General features: G+C 37.5%; 1 protein-coding gene across 7 annotated transcripts in view; it reads left to right on the top strand.

The window, feature by feature from the left end:
* PRKCD (protein kinase C delta) overlaps window positions 1–18,477 on the top strand; it is a 123,982-nt gene that overhangs the window by 90,105 nt on the left and 15,400 nt on the right. For all 7 annotated transcript variants that reach the window (XM_043550507.1, XM_037904610.2, XM_037904611.2 and 4 more), the window contains 6 exons: window positions 11,223–11,379; window positions 12,018–12,049; window positions 12,925–13,010; window positions 15,026–15,155; window positions 15,926–16,026; window positions 17,332–17,428. In XM_043550507.1, the coding sequence (XP_043406442.1) occupies window positions 11,223–11,379; window positions 12,018–12,049; window positions 12,925–13,010; window positions 15,026–15,155; window positions 15,926–16,026; window positions 17,332–17,428 (603 nt within the window). The remainder of the gene's footprint in view (window positions 1–11,222; window positions 11,380–12,017; window positions 12,050–12,924; window positions 13,011–15,025; window positions 15,156–15,925; window positions 16,027–17,331; window positions 17,429–18,477) is intronic.

Here is an 18,477-nt window from a genome sequence, read left to right as displayed (position 1 = left end):
ACTCATGTAAATGGAATAATACTGATGACTTGTCAACATGGAAAATTATTCCAGAACAGCTATTCCTGATTAACTTCATGTGTGGATGCTCTTAGTCTTGAATAAGAATGTCTTACTCCAAATTACCTTAATCCACATATGAAGTTAATCAGGAATAGTTAATCCACTTTCAGTTCACACCCTCCTGTATTGTGTAGGCAAACCCTAAAAAAGGATAAGATTTACTGTCAGTAAAGCAGAAGGTTGCTGTGCTCTGAAGTTACCTTGGTGCAGTGCATGAGAGTTGTTTAATACTTTTTCAAGATTGCTTCTTCAGGTACTTTTGAGGGCGTTGAATAAGAATATGCACCCTACCAAAAAGGCCAAAATTAGAATGTAAATTGCAGAACCATAATTTCAGAAAGACTAACATTTAAATATTTGAAAGCTGAGAGCAGATGGCTTTGCACAGTAAGAACTATGGCTAAATGCCCTAATAGATGGCAGGAGTTTTAATTAAAAGCAAAGCATCTAATTATCACAACTCAGAGAATTTTGTGAGGTATTTACCATCTAGCCAGAGTATGTTTCTAAAAAGGGACAGCTAAATATTGTTTTTCTTGATGAGTTTAACTCCGTGTCACAACAGAAAATCAGAGGTTCTAGTTATTGATAACTAAAAAAGAGTAGATACATAAAGACATCACGTAAGGGGTTTAGGTGTTCTACATAGGCAATGTTTTGTTCTAACCAACATTAATACAGTGCTACAATAATCTATGCTACTTTTTATAAAAAGGTGTATATGCCCAGTGGGTGTGTTGAGAGAGGGCAACATCTCTTTGTGAGAATGCGGGGTTACATCTTGCTGCTTGATCGCAAAAAATGTATATATGAACTAAGACATTCAAAATTTAAATAGGTTCGTTTTTTAAAAAAGCCTAAACACTGAGCTGAACATAAAAAGAGATCACCATGTAGGACATCTTGACTGGCCTAGATTTGTATTTTAATTTTCCTGTTAGTAAAAAGAAAAATTCAGCAAGAACTTCTGTGTGGGAAGTATGAGCCTTTCCTAGCTTTCAGAGCAATTACAAGCTAACCCCCTGTTCTGGTGCAGGCTGTTCAGTCAGTGAAGATTCCCCCTCAAGACTTGCACTTAAGTGCCTTTTTAAATGCAAATTTTACAAAAGGAATCGGCCATTCATGCACTGACAGTTCAACACTCATTTCCAATATCAACTTAAAAAGTGTTCAGTAAGCAGCAATAATGGATTTGGGGGCGGGGGGAGGGGATCAACCTGAAAAATAATCAGAAGAAAACAAACCATTTTGTCATCTTTATGGATAAATAGCCCAACAATTTGGGTTCTGCAGAACAAATATTTTGACTGCATTGCACTATCATATACTAATGCAATAGGTAGAATTCCAATTAACTGTTAAAGTAGAAAAGTTTGGTGCATTTGAGGAATGTCTGCACACTGATCTTTACTTTTCATATTGGCACTACAACAATTGGCTAACAATAAAAGCTACAGTTGTTATAAAGGGGAACTGAGATTACATTTTGCTGCGTCTCTGTGCAGACAAGGTTTTCTTTTTATCTCGCAGGCTTATATAATTCCATGAAAAATCTCCTAAATGTATTTGCTGATTTTTCTAAAATATTATAAAACAAGATTATTTTAGAGCCAGTATTTCAGGTTTCTGACTGTTTATTTTAGGATATTGCTGATATTACTAATGACATTTTACCTTAATATATTACCTTGCTTTTGAGGGTTTCAGAACACTTTGCAAATGTGTATAATTGTCCCCATTTTCAAGATGGGGAAAACGAGACCATGACTTGCCCAAGGCAATGCATCAAACCAGTCTACCTGAGTCCCAGTTTCTTGTTTTAATTACTAGACACACACTATTGCCTCCTTGGCAATACTACCTTTCCTTACTTCTGTCTGAAATTTTTGTTTATATGGTGTTTGTGACGCGTTTAACCCCCCTTCTGGGATGCCACCTAATATACTGGGATTTCACTGAGCCTGCCTGCTCCACTAGCCTGGGCTCCCGCTCCTTTTTTCTGAATTACGCTCTCCGGCCTCTGGCAGCACACACACACAGGTCGGGGTGCACCAGCTGTAGAATTACACAGAATCTGCAAACAGCTGTCTATGAGAAGACTCAGCTAGAAAATCACCCAGCACTCAAGTGCAACTCCCTTCTGGAAAATACACCCAAAATAATATTGTTTTGTGCTGTAGAGAAATCTATACAACATAAGCTCATAAATTCGCCTTCTCCCTCAATGTGGAGGAAGATATGCACAACTTCTTGCTGCCCCCCTCAGTTAGAAATTGCACAAACTGGATGTAATAATAAACAAATCAAGTTTATTAACTAGAAAAGGCAGATTTTAAGTGATTATAAGGGATAACAAACAGAACAAAGCATATTACCAAGCAAATAAAACAAAACACACATACTAAGCTTAAGATCTTACAGAGACTGGTTTCCAGCAGTAATTTCTCACCCTAAATGTTGTTTTAGGCAAGTTTCAGAGTTTCTGTAGCTTAGAGTTCCAGTTATTTCTCTTTACAGACTAGACTTCTGTCTTAGTCTGAACTCAGCCCTTGCCCTTCCCTCAGCTTAGTCCCTTTGTCTCTTCAAGTACTTTCAGCAGTCTTTCTTCTTGGGCAGGAAGGCAATGAAGAAGATTCCTGTTTGCCTTATTTCCCAGCCTTAAATAAGATTTACATAAGGTGAGAATCTTTTCTTTCCCAGTGTTGACCTCCCTCCTTCTAGTAATTTTCCACTAAAAGTCCAAGATGGTGTTTAGTACCAGGTGACAGGACCACTTGACCTAGTAGTGTCACAGCTAGGATCCTTCTCAGGAAGGAGAGAGATTAGTATCTTCAAAAAGTTACTGTTTCTTCCTAATGGCCCATCAAGGCTGATGACCTGTTGTCTGGTGGGTGTCTCCCAAATACAAACACAGTTGTAATTGTTACATGGTCCATATTCCTAACTTTAGATACAGAAATGATAAATGCATACAAATTGGATAATCACAGTCAGTAAATTATAACCTTTCTGATGATACCTTACAAGACCCATCTTGCATAACATACATCAGTTATGCCATATTTATAACATAAGCATATTTCCATAAAGAATATGGGGTGTAACATCACAGTGTTTAATATTGAACCATCAAATATGTTATTACAAAATAGCTTCTTTGGAATAAATTGCTGTTAAAATGGTAAACAAAGAAGGCTGCCTTGAGATATTGAAGTAGCACTTAACTCATGTTCCTTTGTTGCAGATTAGGGTCTGACAGGAAGGCTGCTAGACAATTTGGTGACAGAAGGAGGTCTCCTTCCCAGTCCTTGAAGTTCCTTTCTCAAGGACTCTTTAAAACAGTGGCTACAGAGCCCTGACTTTCAGGTACCAGAACTCAAGGCCCCCAAATTGTCCCGTCCTGAGAATTTTTTCTTGCCTTCCATATTACCTTTCCTTTAAAGAGAGAATGTTGCAGATGGGACTCAGGTGACTTTTTTCATGCAACAGAAAATGGGAATGGGGAGTAAGGCATGTGACCCCTCACAATGTATAATGTTATGTACTTTCCTCCCCCACCCTCATATTGTGTAATTGGAAATAAAGTGATGCTCCTGAAAAGCAGCTGCAGCTTAATAGTGTGCAGATGCAATACATTTTATGCCTTGCTTGACCTTGTTTATTCAAATGTAGTTAATGACCTTATCCAGTAAGAAAACCCAGCATCACAGTGCATGGTTTAAGACTGAGCCTCTCACTCTGTGTGTGAGCAGCTTGGAAGCAGCTGGAATATATTTTGTTTTGTTTTGTTTATTTCTGGACTTTGAATTGCCATGCTGCTTGCTTCAGCTTCTAGGAGAAAGGGTTAGTGAATTATCTTTCTTTTCAGAGTTATCACTTATATCAGAAAGCAAATGCTTCACAAGTTACTTCCAGGATATTAGCTGGTCCTGTTGGGAGGAGGGAATATGAATTGCTCAAAGATGTGTGTACGCTGCTTTAAATGTAATGTGTCGTCTTTGCGTGTTGTGTGGAGAGTGTTGAGTAACTGAATATGAGATTTGAAGAGAGGGAGATATAATTTAGCTCATTATTTTTCATGCTAAGAAACAGATTTATAGGTGTTCTGCTAACACCATCTACATGCTGGGTAGGGCTAAATTACAATACAGTACAATCTCTGGTGCGCAAAGCACGTTTGGCATTCTTGTCTCCTTTTAAAAATAATAATAAACCATAATGATGATAAACTAAAAGTCAGAAGATGGCCCTATAATTTGTAAGATGTGAGGGAGAGCAAATGTATCTGTGAACTAGGGGGGAGAATAATATCCCGAAGAGATGCCATATTCGGCATATTGTGATCTGTCTAGTACTAAACTGAACCTTGAGTTCTCTCCCTTAAGTAAATTGATGGTTTACATACATGAACATAAATGGACTTCATGAAAATCATACCTCTTAAAGGTGAGATTTTTTAAAAAATAAAATAAAATACTAAATTTATTTTATTCTGTCGTAGCCACATATTATACTGTAGACAATAAGCCAGCAATGTACATTATCAGCCAAGTACCATAAACCACAAGGCAGAGGGAACTGAACTTAGTTTTCCCAGTGCACAGGAGGTAGATAATGTATTTTCAGATGTTAGGATGGACTGGTTCTCCTTGTGCTTTAAAATAGGGTTCCTGTGTTTACAGAGAGCAAGAACTATCAAGCATTTCTGTGCAGACACGTTAACTCTATGAAAACATTTAGGGTGAAATGTTGGCTCCATTGAAGTCAGTGGCAAAATTCCCTTTGAGATCAATGGGATCAGGATTTCACCCTTAGAATTCTCCTCACTTCCTACCCCGTAGCACCTTGCTATGGCAGTAGGTGGGTGGACTGGAAAGGTGAAAACTTTAACATTGCAACAGTGTTGCCTCTTGCCATTCAACCATTATTCACACGCAAACCACCATAGCTGGAAATCTTGAGTTCCTCGCTTGCCTTGCATCTGATGTAGGTGGTATGTCAGGCAGAGGAGAATAGCAGGTTGGTGACAGTAGGATTTAAGGATTTCATCCTGTTCCCTTTGAAGTCCATGGAAAAACTTCTGTTAATTCTAATGGTGAGGATCAAGCCCTAAACTACTAAGCTGGTGGGGAAGACATAGCATGATGAGAAAAGGACCAGTAGCACCTCTGAAGAATGAGCATTAGCTGTAATTTTTAAAATGAGAAGTAACTTTTCTATTTACTCCTTTACTCAGTGTGATCCCATACCATTTGCGTGTTAGAAACTTGTGCTGGCTGTGGTGTTCAATACATGGACTGCAGATTTGTCCATTTTAATCTGTCCCCCCCCACCCCTTGTTTAAACGGCAGTTTGCTAAAATACTGGTGTCCTTACTTTGTCTTTTTTCTGAGTGCTTTGGCATCATTAACTTTCATCAAAGTCCAAGACCTTTAGATCACACTCAAAGGTAGATATAAGTGCAGTATTCCTGTGATACTATGCTGCAGTATCTGAGTTGAAGCAATGGGATGTCAGCTCAGTTCTTGGTGTGGAGTTTATTTACTTACAACTCACACACACACACACAAGAAGAATGTGTCATCTAGAGGGCAAGGTGCCCTGGCAGTCTAAGAAAACAGCTATTACAACTAACTCATTCAGTTACCCTTGCAATGGAAGTGCAGCAACTTCTAAATATATGTCCTGTTAAAAGGTTCTGTGGAAAAAAGAGTAATTGATTAGTTACTCATATAAAAGGTTTTAACATAACTGCCATGGGCTGGTGTAGATTTAGATTGAATACTATATGCCAGATCACTATAGAAAGGGTACTGCTCATGTCAGTAAACAAATGCATAATTATATTGGTATTGAAACCTAAAATATGTCATCAAAGCCAAACCCACAAGTACTCTCAGAACAAAGAAGTCGATACAGATAAAATAAACATTAAAATACATAGAACGAGAATATACATGATGGTGAAAAAGTAAATGAACAAAATATACTGTTTTAGGAACAAACATAGTAAACAAAAAAACAATTAAAAATAATCAAGAGTAGCAGATGTATATTTAGATTTATTATTTTATTCAAATGTAGAGTTCTGGAAAGTTTTCCCTTTTAAAGTAGTTTTTGTAAAGGTAATTCATTCATGTGTGTGTAGCATGCGTGCAGATTGTAGGGCCAGGTTGAAGAACTGCTTTCTCTGAGCTGAAAGAGCCTGTGCAAGGCAAGAAATCTAGTTTGGGGGAAATGTGTATTGCTGTGCAAAGGTTCTAGATAGATGTTTTTATTGAATTTGGCCCGGAGGGCTTTGTTAACATTCAAACGAACCAATGGCAATGCAACAGAATAGTTAAAGGGACACTGTGAACTTCGGCTTTAGTAAGTTTTAAATTGAAGGTGGTATTATTAGCATGGGGGAAAATGTGTTTGCAATATGTTCTTTTTACATTGGCAGTGCTCCTTTAACTGGTCAGTCATTTAGCACAAAACTGGATTTCACCTATCCATACAAATCCACCACTATGAAACATTCATGGCAAGCTCTCTTTTTTTTCAAATCCCACCATTTGCTTTCCCATTTCTAAGCTTTCAAAAAAAACCCCAAACCCATATTGTATACTGAATAAATTAATATCTTGAGAGCTCAGCTCTCTGTCTCTCTCTCTGTGAATATTGGTTTATTAGCTTCTGGCAAAGATTTTTTTTCCTTGGGCATTTGGAAATGAATGGGCTGATTGGGCTGAGATAGTGCTCTTGGTATGGGGGTTATTGTCATTGTGGTTAGGTTAACTCTAGTAATATTGTTTGGGTAGCTCAATAAAATATATTCTAGATTGTTAAAAGTATGAAATACTACTTGTTTCAGTTACTGTGATTTACCTAGAAGCAAGAATAGGCACTGAAGATTTTAAATAAAAACTGTATGTTCACATAGATACAGTGCTTCTGGCGTGATTGCAGTGTCATGATTGGGGGCTGATTTTATCCCCTAGCTCAATGTATAAATGCTGGGAGGAGGTTTAAGATATATTGAAAGAGCTGGTTTGAGAAAAGGATCTGAATTTTAAGAAGAGAAAAGGAGATATTTGAATAATAAGTGATTGTTAAATATTTTTCATATTTTCTCATTATTTACTAGGCAGGAAACATTTAGAAAAGCTAAATGTAATGGTGTTTTCTGGGGCTAAAATGATTCATTACAAATCTAGATAGTAACTACAATTGTTGTGGGGGATTTTCTGACACCAATCAGCAGCATATTTGTTGATTATGCAGTTGGTATGTTACCATTTCTGAGTGTGTTGAGCATGCATAGCATAAGGATCTAGTCTGTGAAAATCCTGCCAATCTCTGTTGCACTTCCCATGACTTCATGCTTTTGGGGAAGGGCAAAGTTTCCCATTCTTGTGTGTTGCCCCCCAACTATGTGGAATTCTGACTCATTTCCTCAACCTGCTCCTCCCAGCCACTACTGCTATCTGAATCTCAGCCCACAAATAAAATTTTTCTTCCCATTTGACTTTACGATAGCTCCGCTTTTTGAAGTGGTTTCTGGCAATATATACTACGAGGCATTTATATAAAGAATTGATAGGGACTATACTGTAATCTTACTGTAATTCACTTTAGATATCATTTTAAAGCCGTCTTAGCTTTTCAGATGCAGTCTAGCAACAGCTGCTGTCCGAACGTCCCCATTTGCTCTGGAGCAGAGATGAAAATGTTCTTTTCAATAATAGTTTGATATATTGGTTGGTTTCGGCTAAAGCAGTGCAGATATGTAATTTAATAAGGCAGTCAGTTGTAGAAGCAGGTTGTTTTGGAATACAGATTTTGATACCATGTGCAAAGATTCTTGAGATAAAATTGGGATGTGATGGTTAAGGACAGTTACTGTTTTACTAGCTTTAAATTATGTATCCCACTGCACTGTATGCATCGACTTCTGAAGCTTAGAGGCCAGCCTAATGCTTTTCTTTGGAGTTCATTGTCCGTTTTACCTCAAGTGCAGGGAAACATATTGCGATTTTGTCCCATGTACTGATCAGCAGCTGGCTAGGAATTGTGGGCCACAGTATTAGATTGCTATAGTAACTTCAGCATGAAGAGATCTATTTCCCATTTTCATGGTGAACTCTTCTGTTAGGTTCACAGCTTGCAGGTTTTCCTGAAGCTATATTTTCATTCGACTCCCCACTGGAGAAGCTTTAATTTATTAAATGTTTTCCATCTGCATTGGGCTAAATTATAAAAATGTAGGCCTGAAAAGAGAGGCTGTTGGGGCACAATTACGCAAGAAACAGCTTTTCTCCCCCTTTGGCTATAATGCTGGTTAAATCACCCTCCCAGACACATCTGTTTTATGCATCTGATAATCCAAAATATTACTAACATTTGGCAGAATTACTATTATGTTCCTTTCTTCAGCCTATAAACTTGCACACATTTTTCAGTGTGGGATTTTTCTGAAGCATTCAAAGATTTGGTGTCTGTATATATCAAAATACTGCTTGCTCAGCAGAATTAAGAAGTGGGGTAATATGGCTTGCAAGTGAAATATTGCTGTTAGTCTTTGGTTGGCTATCTCAATAAGATAAGTTGAAACAGCAAAACTGAACTATTTTTAATCTTGTTCCTGAAGCAGAGATGTGATTTACTAGATGTATCATTATCATCACCATAATTATTTAGTATTAGAGTATGAGTTCTGGAGTAAGTTCTCCTGTGCATTAAGATCAAACATCAATAGTTTTAAGCCAATGGCTTCGAAATTTGTCAGGAAACTCTATTTGCCTTTAGCAGCACCAGCCATTGACCTCTTCTCACAGTTAATTGTCTCGTCCTCGCCTGGCCTCATAAAACTGGGTCTATCCTTTATTCTAAGATTTCATGGATCACTGGTTCTTTCTTCCCATTCCAGTGAAACCAGAAAACCAGTTCAGGGTGCTCTTAAATCCTGATGTATGATTGATTGCACGCCAAGCTTGGTTGTAGATGTGAATGCAGTTATTAGGCAGGGATACAGCACCAGGACTCAGGACAGCGACTCTCCCAAGTTCTCTCATTTGTTGATTCCTTTTTAAGTGTGATGGAGACAGCCATCTGATCTAATGGCAAAAGCAACATCATGCTGGAGGGGAATACATACGTCACCAGTGTTTGAGAAATGTTATCATAGGTCATGGTTTGGAGTATTCATCGATTTGTTGTTTTGTCCATGCTGGCTGTAAAATTTTATTTTCCAATAGCTCTGTTTACTCCTCAATTCAGTTTCATTAATGGTGCTGAAGGTAAATTTAGGATAACCACCACTAAGAGGCTGCATACAGTGTGTGTTCAAACAATACCTCAGAATGGAAAATAAAACTATCACTCAGATCAGTGGGCATGTCTGAGACAGAAATCCATGGGAAAGTAGGAGAATGGGAAGGTTGTTGGATGCAGTAAGTTTGAATATTGTAGTATTGTTCTAATACATAGAATGAATATCTGAGTATTTGTTGATGGAGGGGCCAACTTGGCTCCAACTGAAGACTTTTTGGCAAAACACCCTTTGATTTCCAGGAGAACATGCTTCAAGGCAGGCCGCTAACTGCAGTGCTGTATTATCACAGTGCTGAAATCTACTTAGGCTATATCTGTACTGCAAGCGAGGGGTGCTCATACTCATGCTAGCTCTCATCAGAGCTAGTGCACTAAAAATAGAAGCATAGATGTGGTAGCATGGGCAGAAGCAGCAATGGCATGGGCTAGGCATACTAAGCATGTACCCGTGGGGTTCAGGCAGCTCGCATGTGCACCACTGCCCGTGCTACTGTGACAACACTACTATTTCTAGCATGCTAGCTCAGATGATCGCTGTCTCAAGTGTGTCTGCTTAACTTGGGAATCAGACACCTAGCTCGCAGTGTAGGCGTAGCCTTAGGTGTATTAAAAAAGAATTATTCTTACAAGGGATATGGTGCTTACCCCTTGTCTGTTCCTACCTGACTTTCTCCTCCCTCCATCACCATGGAATTCTCTACATCCCAAACTACCACCTCTCACTACTATAAATTTTTCAGCCACCTCAGACAAAGAGCAGTGGATGAGCGTTTCTGAATGCATTGAATAACTGATCTGGTCTCCATAGTTGACTTTTGCTTTTCCTTAACTGGCTAGATGGGGTCATTCTTGAGCAGCTTTTCCTTATCCCCTACTCTGAAAAAAACACATCTCCTTTTTTGGGGCTTTGTGCACTGCTATACCAGTGATTCCAGTCTTTTTTTACTTTCTCTTAAACAGTTTAAAATGTCTGTTAGGACCATCCCATTCCAATATCTTTTCTTGCCTTTACATTTTGAAAAAAAAAGTTAGTTGAATGTGAACAAGTGTCACTTAAGGAATTAATAAGAGAATTTCTTTACTTGGAATTCTGTTATCGCCTTAATGAAAATGAAAGATTAGTAATAAGGTCGCTCCAAGACCTGTATGATCCACTTATTTTAGCAACTTGGGATTTTGTGTGATACTCCTCACCAAGGTAGTGTAGGATCCTTGTCTCAAAGCTGCACCATAGGGTTGTCTCCTCTTTGGCAACTGCAGAAGTATTGAAAAATATCTTATGTTTATTAGAAGAGGGAATATTGGAAGCGTCTGAGAAAGTTACTTCCTCTTATGTGTTTCTGAAGCTGCAAGGGCCCTGATTTCCTGGCCCCTGCCCCCTCCTCTGTTTAACTTGAAACATCAGCATGGCCTGTTCTTGGTTCAGCTTGTCTTACATCATTTCACTTTCATTTCATTTAAATTATGCAGCAAGAAAATGCCACTGAATGCATTCAATAGTAGGAAAAAGTGTTTAAGGTTACTGCCTAAATAAATAAATAAATGAATAAAGCTTGACATTGACAAGGAAAGAGTATTGAATATAGACCTTCTTTTACACATAATTTTTATAATATGTCTGGGTCTAAAACGTGATAAGGGTAATTTTGTTATTTCAGTGTGTGTGTGTGTGTGTGTGTGTGTGTGTGAGAGAGAGAGAGAGAGAGAGTGAGAGAGAGAGAATTAAAAAAAATATATCTAAATTATAATACTAAATTATAACTTTTGGGAAAGTAATATTGATTCATTTTCGTTACAACTTGGTATAATTTTAAAACAGTTTCTTCTTTTATTTTTCTCCCCAGATTGCAAGCAGTCAATGAGGGAAGATGAGGGGATTGTGACTATCAATAGGAGAGGAGCTATCAAGCAAGCCAAAATCCACTACATCAAAAATCATGAGTTTATTGCCACCTTCTTTGGACAGCCCACATTTTGCTCTGTCTGTAAAGACTTTGTCTGGTAAGAAGGAAACAATATATATAAGCTCAGGTTTATTCTTGGGAGTGAAATGATTAAAAAACAACTAGCTTCAGATGTACTGAGAAATGATGGAAAATGTTGTAAATCACTCAGTAGCCCTTGATGTTACACGTCATGCATCACATTGGATGGGAACAATATATTATGTTTTGTAGTACTGTAGCACTTAGAAGCCCAACTCATACATTTTCCCCACATTATGCCATGGTAATAATTTAAGTATGGATCCTGAGCCCACTGAAGTAATTGGCAAAACTTCCATCAACTTCAGTGGGAGCAAAATCTGGCCCTTAACTGGCAAAACCTTCGCAAAGGAATAAGTCTGATAATTCCCTTGGGTATAAGGCAGTGATGTTCAAACCTTTCATGGAAGGGTTGGTGGAATGATAAAAATGTTTCCTTAGAGAGAAAGAAGCAGGAATCTTTTGACATGCTTCACTGAGAAACATTTATAATAGCAGGACCTAGACTGATAGAATCATCATAAATGTTGTGATTTAAACCTTGAATCTCTGGCATGTGAAAGCAACTAAAAAAAATCTGTTTTGAACAAGACAAACATCTAGAGCTACACTTTCTACCCTTGTGACTTTCTTTTTGTATTGTTTGTTTTTCAGGGGACTTAACAAGCAGGGATACAAATGTAGACGTGAGTTGACTATATGAATTTTGTAACTATGACAAACTTTTTAATATTACTCTGTAGATAGGTATATGTCGCATTTATAATATACGGTGTAAACATTTATCATACAGAGTGCGTAATCACTCTCTCAATGATACGGATGTTAATTATAAAGTGTTCGGTGCTAACACAAGGCTCTGTACTTCAGTGTCAAATGATTGACCCTTCCATCGAGCCTTGAGTAATAAGGTTAATGGGCCAAATTATCTGCTGGTGTAAATGGGTGAAATGTCATTGAAAATAACAGCTGTGCCCACTTACATCATCAAAAAATTGGGCCCAGTAATTCCATTTTGGTGTTTAGTAAATATTGGAACATATGGGAAATCTTCTAAATAGAAAAGGAAACCCTGAATAGAAAAGGAAACTCTGAAACCCTTCTAAATAGAGTTTAAGAATTGCAATTTTTCCAACCAGAAGAAAACCTTGATTCATTTCTTATGTAGTTAGTGATAGCAGTACCTTTCAGTCATAGTAGATCTTGATGTATCCTATATGGTAGCATCAGCCGATGCCAAAGTACTTTTGTTTCCAAAATTTGCAAATGTAGTAATGTTTTCTCCCCCACATACCTCACCCTCAAATGCTGGTGGTATCACCTACAGGAGAGACTGGTGGTTCAGAAATAAAGACATATAATCCCAAACTAGAGACAATAATCTCCTACAGATACCTCTCTTGCTTACAGAGAGGGGCGCTTTCACTTGAGAAATACGGATTAACACTTGTAGATTTTAGGGAAGGCATATTTCATATTAGACTTGTTTCCAAAGAGGAACACCTAATCATCTGTATCAGTTAACTGATGGGTTATTTTCTTTTTCATTTCTCTCTTGAAGAATGCAATGCTGCTATTCATAAGAAATGTATTGATAAAATCATTGGGAGATGTACTGGTACTGCAGCCAACAGCAGAGACACAATGGTAAGAGATGAAAAAATTTCTTTACGAATGTAGGTTTCAGAGTAACATGATGGCATATATCACATTGGTGGATGTGCAGGTGAATGAGCCTCTGATAGTGTGGCTGATGTTATTAGGCCCTGTGATGGTGTCCCCTGAATAGATATGTGGGCACAGTTGGCAACGGGCTTTGTTGCAAGGATAGGTTCCTGGGTTAGTGGTTCTGTTGTGTGGTAGTGGTTGCTGGTGAGTATTTGCTTCAGGTTGGGGGGCTGTCTGTAGGCAAGGACTGGCCTGTCTCCCAAGATTTGTGAGAGTGTTGGGTCATCCTTCAGGATAGATTGTAGATCCTTAATAATGCGTTGGAGGGGTTTTAGTTGGGGGCTGAAGGTGACGGCTAGTGGCGTTCCTTGCAACAAAGCCCGTTGCCAACTGTGCCCACGTATCTATTCAGGGGACACCATCACAGGGCCTAATAACATCAGCCACACTATCAGAGGCTCGTTCACCTGCACATCCACCAATGTGATATATGCCATCATGTGCCAGCAATGCCCCTCTGCCATGTACATTGGTCAAACTGACAGTCTCTATGTAAAAGAATAAATGGACACAAATCAGATGTCAAGAATTATAGCATTCATAAACCAGTCGGAGAACACTTCAATCTCTCTGGTCACGCGATTACAGACATGAAAGTTGCGATATTACAACAAAAAAACTTCAAATCCAGACTCCAGCGAGAGACTGCTGAATTGCAATTCATTTGCAAATTGGATACAATTAACTTAGGCTTGACTAGAGACTGGGAGTGGCTAAGTCATTATGCAAGGTAACCTATTTCCCCTTGTTTTTTCCTCCCCCCCCCCCCCCCCCCCCCCCGATGTTCTTGTTAAACCCTGGATTTGTGCTGGAAATGGCCCACCTTGATTATCATACACATTGTAAGGAGAGTGATCACTTTACATAAGCTATTACCAGCAGGAGAGTGGGGTTGGGGGAGAGAAAACCTTTTGTAGTGGTAAACACCCATTTTTTCATGCTTTGTGTGTATAAAAAGATCTTCTACACTTTCCACAGTATGCATCTGATGAAGTGAGCTGTAGCTCACGAAAGCTTATGCTCAAATAAATTGGTTAGTCTCTAAGGTGCCACAAGTACTCCTTTTCTTTTTACGAATGTATGATTGTAAATGTGGCAAGATCCACTTGGAAAGTACTTTGCTGCATAACAATGGCTGTTTACTGCTTCCTTTCGATACTAGACATTCTATGGAGATGGAGCATGGGTGAAACTCTGGAGAAGGCAGAGTAGTTACAATCCCTTGACAGAAACTTTTTTTTCCAAGTAAAGATTTAATTCTTTAAGCGTTGAATAAATTATGCAGTAACAGATATGGGTTTGGGGAGGTTTAAAATAGAAAACAGCTCAGATTTGTTGATCTTAAAGTTTTTGCAGCATGGCTTATCTCTTCAGGAGTTTTGAGGGTCAGGGATTTCAGGACAAGCAAGAAAGGGGGGTATATTTCCCTGCAGTTCATGCTGTGTGAAGTGTCCCTGTTGTATTATGCTGCTGGGCAATATTCTTAGTGACTAAATTTTTCACTGTTGTCAGGGCACCAAGGCCTCCACATGCAGGCATTTTGAAAACAAAATAAATACATATATCTCTAACAATGGCTTCACATCCATAATAAAATTTAAATATGTGACCCACAAGAGATACTTTTGCTGAGAGGTAGACGAGTGCATTGTAATAAGTCAACTTTTGACTGAAACAATTTTAATTTGCCAGTAGGCATCTAGTTTCCCCTTGATATAGACACATTTCACTCAAACTCAGCATGTTAAGTTTCTTCAGAGATTGTACACTTAAAGTACTCAGTGTTGGATCATTTGTGAATGCTTTTTAAATGTGGTTTTTAAATTATAAACATACGTGTGTGTGTGTGTGTGTGTGTGTGTGTGTGTGTGAGAGAGAGAGATCAGTCCCCTCATGTCTGAAAAAGTGATTTATTTGTGTAAATATGCCTTCAGTTTCAGAAGGAGCGCTTCAACATTGATATGCCTCATCGATTTAAAGTTTACAACTACATGAGTCCCAACTTTTGCGATCATTGCGGCAGTCTTCTCTGGGGATTAGTTAAACAAGGATTAAAGTGCGAAGGTACTCTAGGGGCTTCTGTGCTATTTGAGTCTCAGCTTTTATGGAGGATGGGGAAAAGAGCATTGCCATAGCATTTTCCATGGGAAAAACTAATTTTTGGTGAAGTGTGTCCAAGTCTCTTGTTTGTGGATGTTCTTGAGTTTGTATGACATCTTGTGTTTCACAAAAAGCTCTCTTAAAAACAACACTTGGCTCTGTCAATTAAAGAGCATTTTGATTATTGCAGTGTTACAGAGGAGACAAGAGCAAGAAAAATTGTCTCTTTGGTACCATTAGGGACAAGCAGCCCCCAGATGCAATGCAGTTGAGTATATTTGTCATATAGTATCTGAGTACATAGTCCCAAACTGAAGATGCATTTTCTGACTGTTAACTATAAATCCCTCTCTTGTCATAATTCTCCAACAAGAAAGACAAAATTTAATGAATCAAAAGTATTATTTCTAGTTTGTAAGATAATGGGCCAAAATTGCAGCTAATTAAACAGGCATAACTCCAGATCAGCAGAGCTTTAACTCTCTATTCCTGTGGTGATTTTGGCAACTTCCATTTTAAATGAGTTTGGGAGTGGGAGGGAGAGGTAAAATTTGAATTGCCGTTTTATTAAAGGCTGTAATCAATTAAAAGAGCAAGTTGTTCATATCGCAAATCCGAACTATGAAAACGTTTCTGAACAGAAGTATTGAATACAAAAAAAATCTTTCCTATGAATCTACTGTTTAACAATATTTTGCATGAAGTTCACATTACTGTCCTTTCCTTTCCTTTAGAGTGTGGGATGAATGTGCACCACAAATGTCAAAAGAAAGTGGCAAATCTATGTGGAATCAACCAGAAACTATTAGCAGAAGCTTTAAATCAAGTTAGCCAGGTATGTTGCATTGTTGTTTGTCATGCAACTAGTTGTATTACAAGCCCGGGAGGGAGGCTTTTCCTTCCCTTACCATTTTGGTCATTAAGTGACATATGCTGCTGGGGGGCCTTAGTGTAAGTGACGAAGGCCCTTTCCAGGCTTTAAAGTGAAACTGCAGATTTCAAAACAAAACAAAAAACCACCCCTCAGATAATTGGAAACTTTCTGCTGGAATGTTTTTTTTTTAATCCCAACAAGAACAAGGTTTGTTTGTTTTTCTTTTTTGTTGTCTTAAACGTTCTTTTGCAGTGTTTGGTATAAATGGTGACAAATCAGATTTTGCAAAATTTTGTTTTTAGTAATCTCTCTACTTTTTCACATGTTGAAAACACAGATGTTGTACTCCATGATTTTAGCTTATCAGAGGTTATGTATGCTGGAACTAACACATCTCCACTATTAACTTCTTGATCTCCTGAGCCTGGTAGTTGCTTCTTTTACAGCTGGGTAGCACTGGCTTTCATTTACAAGCAGAAAACTGTATACTGGCTGTGAAATAACAGCATAACTGAAAAACATGGAGCCACATGCTTAACGAAGTGAAGTACATCTCAAGCTACCTTTCTTAAGCTTTTGTGTGATATTTACTTTTTAAAAAACCTTAGGGCTGATAGAACAGTATTTTCACTACATGAAAATCTAAAGAGGTTAACTACTCAAGTAAAATTAAACAGTGCAGTTACGTAAAGAACAGCAATACGGACAAGTTGCTTACATGTGCTCAGTACCAATAACCTTGTGATTCTTTTCTCTGTCTAGGACATGATGACTCCTCCTGTATATTATTTAAACTTTAAAGTAATACACACTTTTGTGAAGACTGTTCCCCTACTACTATTCCTGCCCTGGTTTTTGTTTGTCGCACCTTCCCTATCATTAAAGCTATGATATTTTGAACCCAGAATTCTCAATGGATAGCAGTGGCAGAGGTTGTAGAATAGAGTGCTCAAACATTTTTAACACCATTTTTATTGTTATTTTCTTACAACATATGACAGTGGACAGTGTGGATGCTATAAAAGGGATTATAGTAAATAAAGTGTGTGTATTATAATTCTTCAGCTTTCCATTACCAAAGGTTTCTAGACAAAGTAGTAAATACATATTTTGCGTGAGAGTGAGATTTGCTTATAATAAAGGCAAAGCAACAAATAAAACTGTCTCAGTTACCATTACATACCACTTACATTACTTACCATTACTAATTACTATATACTAATTACAGTGCAAGAATAACCTCAAATGCCTTCTGTTCCTGTACAGAAATCGACCAGAAAATCTGATTCTGGGTCACTAGAAAATGTTGGTATTTACCAGGATTTTGATAAGAAATCTAAAGCTTTGGGTGGAGATACAACAGGTAAGAAATGAAATTTACTGCATTTTCTCTTATGTATAGGTAATTACCAGACTGGCACATATATTGAAATGTTAATAGCTGTTGTTTGTTATTACCATACACTGAAAACAATGTTTTATTATTTTTCTAACAAAAAGGCAGTTTTAATATACAAAGATATTTACAGTCTCTGCACAACTCTTGTGAGTAATTTATGTTCTGAAAAGTAATATTTAGAGCTTTGCAAGCATCAGCTTGAACATGAAATATCAGTAACACATCAATGCTGTTCTAATAATTTAGACATACAATTAATTTAATACATTAATTTAAATTATTAAAAATAAGTAATTAATTTATACTTAAAAGGTTGCTGACAAACTCCCCCAGAACACTGAAAATATTAACTAAGGTTTTATTCCTCTGACACTTTTTTCTTCAAAAACACAGAGAACATTGTGAAACGATAGAGCATTTATAAAGATCTGTGGATTGCTTTGCCCAAGAATAACCAGAGATGTACTGAGATAAATGAGAGCGGGCTCAAATTCCTGGAGATTTTGCTATATTCTCATTCTAGCATAATTTCTCTGACAGAATTTGGGAAAGGAACATTAATTGGAGAGGTGCACATATAAATATTCAGCATATTGTAATTGAAATATATACAGTACATATTCTTAAGATCTTGACTGACTCACAGCATGTAGAAATCTTTGTGAAATGACAAGCATGCTGTTGATCTGAAAAACTGGAGTCAACTAAAATGTATTAGTTGGGACTAAATAGAAGTACTTTAAAAAAAAAAAAAAAAAAAAAAACAACCCACAAACACTAATTCCATGTTACAGTTCTGTTCAAAAATAGAGAATTGGATGTAGTTTTTGTAACATGATTAATGTAATCTTACTGTCAGAGTTGTATCATTCCTCTCAATGTAATTATTATTCTACTAATGTGATGATTAAAATATTTTAGATAGCGAGAACAGATAGGGTAATCAGGGGAGGAAATCCTCAGTAACACAGATCAGAATATTGGAGTTAAAATTCAAAATGACTTATTACCAA

Source organism: Chelonia mydas, chromosome 7 (genome assembly GCF_015237465.2).
Source record: "Chelonia mydas isolate rCheMyd1 chromosome 7, rCheMyd1.pri.v2, whole genome shotgun sequence".
Taxonomy (NCBI): Eukaryota; Metazoa; Chordata; order Testudines; family Cheloniidae; genus Chelonia; species Chelonia mydas.
This window is presented reverse-complemented; position numbering and strand designations above follow the sequence as displayed.